This window comes from Mangifera indica, chromosome 13, assembly GCF_011075055.1.
Source record: "Mangifera indica cultivar Alphonso chromosome 13, CATAS_Mindica_2.1, whole genome shotgun sequence".
Taxonomy (NCBI): Eukaryota; Viridiplantae; Streptophyta; class Magnoliopsida; order Sapindales; family Anacardiaceae; genus Mangifera; species Mangifera indica.
In genome coordinates, this window is record NC_058149.1 from 3,318,995 (window position 1) to 3,324,734 (window position 5,740).

Here is a 5,740-nt window from a genome sequence, read left to right on the forward strand (position 1 = left end):
AAGTCTTTAGCCTATCTTCAAAATTGAATGACACTCTCTCTCGCTTCCTAAAGGCAAATGAATCAATGGAAACATGGCATCAAATCGGTAAATAAAAAATGACTCAAAGATGAAGGGCATCTGAAGATCGCCTGAAAACAAAATGTCAAACATCCTTCATTTTCATCTTTTTGTCTTTTCATTTGATGCCGAGCGGATGACATTTCGGATGCCATTTTTTGTCTTTTTGAAGACCGAGTAGAAGACCTTTCTCCCATCTATTTTCAAGAGATCTTTGGTTGCTCTTTTCGGATGCCTAGCAGACAACATTTCTCCCATCAATTTTTTGTAAATTTCGAAGATGGGCTAAAGACATTTTCATAGGCTATCATGGGCTATTGGTAGAACTCTAATTGTTGGAGAAAAAAAAAAATGGAACCTTATTGGGGGAAATATAACTTATTAAAACTTAGGTTAAGGGAAAATAGTTGTTTTAAAACCTTGGGTAGAAAATGAAATAAAATTTTATTTTTGTAAATATTATAGATTAAATGACAACTATCCTTTAAGATCTAACAAATTTTGTTAATATTAACAACTGACAAATGAGTATTTGAATTTTTAAAAATTAATTGATAAGAGTTTGATAATGGACCAAACCTTAGGTGGAAACAAGTCTTTTGCCCTTAACTGAAATATATAGCCTGCATTTATTTTGTTTCATGAAAAATAATTCACACATTGTTTGACTACACAAAAAAAAAAAAAAAAAATTGAAAGAATTGCAACATCAAAAAACAATTAACGACCTCAAATTTTTTTTAAAAAAAAAATTGGTTTTCCTGCATCTAGGTCTAGGATGAGTTATTGAGTGCACATTCTGCAGGAAGGCCTTGGGGGAAACGTTTTGTGTCCTTGCAATAGTCATAAATCATGTAATTCTCCTGCACCCAGTTGAGTGTCTGTTGGCTTGTGTCATCCAGTTCCTCCCAAAGCCAGGCGTAGCTATTATCCCAATTTGAGTTGCAGGAAGAGGATCCTGAACTTGAAGACCAGACGAAAGCATTAATGGCATTGTAGTTTCTGTAAGAAGCTGTGAATGGAGCTTGAGACCAGTCAGTTTTGATGAGCCCGCCTCTGGTGGCCCAGTCGTCAGCGTTCCAGAGACTGGAGTAAATCCTCATGGGCTGGCTTTTGAGATAGGGAACACCAACTGACTCTGAGTTCTTGAACTCTCTAATAGGCGTGCCATCAACATAGAAGCTGAAAAAGAAAATGAACACGTTAATTAAGAATGAACAGGTTTCTGGTCAAAGAAGAAACGTAATCATGATTGAATAAGTGGAAACTTACATAATACGTTGAGGATTCCAGAGAATTGAATAGGTGTGAAAATCAGCAGTAGGGTCAAACCAGAGGTGGAACTGTTGCTCTCTGTCACCTTTGCCTTGGCTAAACACGTTAGTGTGAAGAGTATAAGGATCACCACTTAAATTTCCCAGGAATTCAAAGTCTATTTCATCCCAAGCTGAGCCTGCTGATTTTAACTGCATTGCAAATAAGTCTATGCGTCAGGATTTGATAATAATAATAGTACTTCAATATATTTTTAACAACAAAAGCAACTTACATAGTAGGCAGTAACTGTGCCTGCGGAATTTCCAGGGACAAGCTTGAGTTGCATATCAATTTTTGCGAATAGATACTCGTTCTTGGATTGAAAACCTGAGCCTGAGGCTTTGTCCAGAGAGAGAGTGAGAAGATCACCATTGTTGAGAATTTGCGCACGACCATCTCCCCAAGTTATATCAAAATTCTGATAGAAATTAGCCGAAGCAAGCATGAAAGAGCTAACAACCATAAAAATAATTAGCATTTTGGTAGAAGAAGTAGCCATGGATTGAGCTGATGATGCTTTGTATTTTGTTGGATCTGATGAATAATGAGAAGGGTTTATATAGGAGGAAACCAAAGTGGTATTAATAATTGACCAAAGAAGGGAAAGTTAGTAGCGCGTATTGAAGGATCCTGGTGGATCTTGAAATTGACGGAGAGAAAAAATATGAGCTGTGAATATAGCTGGCTCTCGCTAACAGTTGAGATCATCATAAACTACAAAAATCAATTGATTAATTTAGAAATAAATTATTATATGGACCATTTGATGATGATTTTAGTTCACCATACGCGTAAATAAATTAACCAAATGAAATGAAAGGAGCGACCCGCCTTATTTGTCAATGTCATATTCACCAAGTGAATTACGAAACTTGAGAGAGAAGAGTGGTTTTGTTTAGACTGACTGCTCATAGAGATAGAGAATCTGGTTCGTTCCCACCCACATGCTCTCTTTACAGATTGTTCACAGCTTACTGGGGACCGAAATCATCACCATGAACATTTCTAGAAATTTGAGGAAATGAGCATTCAATCATTATTCATGAAAGTGCAAAGCTCTTTCCTATTAGGTTTGTATTTTTTTTTGTTTGTTTTTTGCCAAAAGTCTCTAGCTCACCCAAGTTTGCTGAAATGACAAATTTTCACCCTTAGGTTTTAGAAAGTCAAGATATAATAAAAAGATACAGCAATCATTTCTAGAAAAATTTAACATGTTTACTAATATATTAAATGATAGGGGAAAAATTGATCTTTTGAAGCTTAAGTGATGAGAGATTGTCATTATAAGAATCTTTGTGTCGGACATAGCCATTTAGCTTTTTAAATATGTAAAATCCAGTGATATTTTTAAGCAACACTTAAGTCCTTAACTAATCATTATTAGTAAAATGTTTTTCAGAAGTCCAATATATTCCAAAATTAGCAGTTTTTATATTGTTCTTATACAAAGAAATTATAAGTTTTAGCAAAACTGAGTTTTTGAACTGCTGTAGGTATGTTATTGAGTTTCAACTAAAACTTGGGTGGAAAATAGTCCTTTGCCCTAATCTAAATATCCAATTAAGTCCTCAAAACTAATAGCATTGCTTTTTTTTTTTTTTTTTCAAAATCTCATTTTCAGCAAGTCATTACTACAATGTCCTGTCTTGAAGTATCATAATATCTTTTAATCTATTTTTCTGTAAGAAACACCATTATTAAAAATTGTTGAAACATTAAATCCAATATTATACAATTACCCATTAGAATCATTAAAAATATGCCAATTGATAAGGAAAATCTTTTATAGTAAAAAAAAAATTATTTCAATTAAAAATGTCGTTATCAGTTGCTCCAAATGTTGAATATAGGCTTTGTCGCATGCTGTCTTTAATGGTGGTGGTTGGAAATTAAAACTGTGTCCTATAATTAATAATAAAATAAAAAATCTTATGCAATTTGCTTGAATCGTGTTCGTTTGTGAAATATGGACAACCCTTGTATAGTTTGCTTTTCCACAACAAGCCGATTGTCCACAGATTACCCCATTTGACCTTCCCAAGAGTTTCCTTTTCTTAACTCTCAGTATAAGTATGAGCCATGAGGCTCTACACATTCATCCTTGCACTTCATACTTTGCAATTTAATACAAAGTTCAGTATTCGATAGGTTCAATTGAAGCATCTATGGCTTCCATGTTGCATTTGGTTCTTTGATGGTTGCTTTTACTGGTAGCTTGAACTACAATTTTGATATCACTTGGGGAGATGGTCATGCTATGATGCTTAAAAAATGGAGGGCTTTTTATTTTGTCTCTTGATAAAACCTCTGGTTCTAGCTTCCAATCCAAGAATGAGTATCTTTTGGGCAACATTGATATGTAGCTCAATGTTGGGGTTTTAGGTCCCTTCCCAAATTTATTTAATAAAAAATCCAACCTATTATATTCATAAATTAGATCAAAATAAAAGTTCAACTTATATTTATAAATAACGTACTAAAGTCATAACAAAGAGAAGAGAGAAGAAGAGTAAAAAAGGTTGTCTTAGGTATTTAGTGCACATTTGTAGGAGATTTTCTTGTTCTCTTAATTTCACCGTTAGATTGCTCTAATTTTTTAGATGGCTAGTATAAGACTCATCATTCTTCATTTTGAATGGTGAAAATTGCAGTTTGATTTTCAAGTAAGCAGTTATCTATGCTGAACGTGATTGGTTGTCTAATGTAGTTTTGTTTAAATGGCTCTTAGAAAAGTCTCTTTCCCTTTTTTCTACCGTTGGATTGCTCTGAAATTTTGAAAATATTTTAGGCACATCTAGTGTTATATTTTGGATGGTGAAATTTTTTTTTTTTTGCATGTAATGTGAGATATAGGCATTCGAGTTTGCTATAATATTCATTATTTTTTTGCAGCTGTGTTATTTTTTTGCTTTATTGCTTTAAAGAGTGGTGTACTCATTGGCAGGTTGAAAAATATTATACTAAGTTTTTGAAATAGTGGATCACTTTATTTAGCCAAGACCCTATGGTTTTACTCTTCACATAGAAGAGGTTTCCATGTTAAATTATGGTGTTCTTTTCTCCTATATTTGCTTTTGATTGTTTAGTGTGATAAAATTATATTTTGGTTGATTGTTTGTTGTCATATTGTTCAATCGAGTAAGAGAGAGTTTGATTTTGGTATTTCTAATTTAATTGTTTTTTTTCCAATGAGTGGTATCAGAGCCTTGGTTTCTATTGTGATTGATTGACTTGATTGAATGATAGAGTTAAACTTCAATAAGATGATTTGTTTGAATGACACCAATTATCATATATGAAAGAATAAGATGAAAGATCTTTTGTTGGTGAAAACGTTGCATCTTCCGGTATTTGTTTCTAAGAAGCTTGAATCTTAGAGTAGACATTAGAGCATGAACAAGTGTATAGTTTCATTAGGCAATATGTTGATGATAATGTTTACAATCATATTTGCAATGAGACACATGCTCATTCTTTGTGGAATAAACTTGAATCTTTGTATGCTTCAAAATCAAGTAACAACAAGTTATTCTTTCTTAAAAAGATGATACAATTGAAATAAAGTGAAAGAACCTCTATGGCAGATTACTTGAATAAGTTTCAAGGGATTGTTGATTAGTTGTTTGACATGAATATTAAATTTGATGATGAAGTTATTGGGTTATGACTACTTGCAGCTCTTTCTAATAGTTAGGAAACTTTTCGTGTCTCACTTACCAATTCAGTTCCAAATGGGATTATTTCTTTAAAATTTGTGAAGAGTGCTATTTTAAATTAGGAGGTGAGAAGAAAGTCTCAAGGATCATCATCGTAGTAAGATGTTTTGGTTTCCAAAAATAAGGGGAGAAACAAATAAAAAGATTAGACTTTTAGGGATAAAAGCCAAAGCAAGTCAAGATCAAAATACAAAAATCTTAAATGTCATCATTGTGGCAAAAATGGGCATATCAAAAAATTTTACTACAAGTGGAAAAGAGAGAACAAAGGCAACAAAGGTGATGATAGGCAAGTAAGGAAAAATGTAGAGAATAATGATCGAGTTGTTACTACTGGATCTAATGATTTCATTACTGGTTATGTGAGAATGTGGTTAATGTTGCTTCCCAAGAGACTACTTAAGTGATAGATTATAACACTAATCTTTAGATACATACCTTTGATAGAAATATGACCTAAAGAGACATGCACAACTTAACTATTTAAAATCATTAATGCATGATCATAATCATAAAGTATGCAAAAAGGTGATGTAATAAAAATAACTACTTTATTAATCAAAACTTATAAAATAATAAGTATCTGAAAATCTTTGATATAAAATAACTATATAAATCATGAGTAATCACTATGTATGAAAATAATA

The 5,740-nt window shown here is 32.5% G+C and overlaps 1 protein-coding gene across 1 annotated transcript; it reads right to left on the minus strand.

Annotated features, from left to right (window-relative positions):
* Nucleotides 1-665: 665 nt before the first annotated feature.
* LOC123193937 (probable xyloglucan endotransglucosylase/hydrolase protein 23) lies at nt 666-1,917 on the minus strand. Its single transcript, XM_044607027.1, has 3 exons — nt 1,610-1,917; nt 1,333-1,526; nt 666-1,242 (listed from the first exon to the last, which is right to left on the minus strand). The coding sequence occupies exons 1-3, from the start codon at nt 1,874-1,876 to the stop codon at nt 834-836; spliced, it is 870 nt and encodes a 289-aa protein (XP_044462962.1). The 5' UTR covers nt 1,877-1,917; the 3' UTR covers nt 666-833.
* Between the last annotated feature and the right edge of the window lie 3,823 nt (nt 1,918-5,740).

What these genes read in the sequence shown, in the direction of transcription:
- LOC123193937 (XM_044607027.1), bottom strand. Translation starts at nt 1,876, where the DNA reads ATGGCTACTTCTTCTACCAAAATGCTAATTATTTTTATGGTTGTTAGC. An exon ending in GCACAGTTACTGCCTACTAT is followed by an intron (nt 1,527 to 1,609) that starts GTAAGTTGCTTT and finishes TTTGCAATGCAG; the next exon opens with TTAAAATCAGCAGGCTCAGC. An exon ending in TGGAATCCTCAACGTATTAT is followed by an intron (nt 1,243 to 1,332) that starts GTAAGTTTCCAC and finishes TTTCTTTTTCAG; the next exon opens with CTTCTATGTTGATGGCACGC.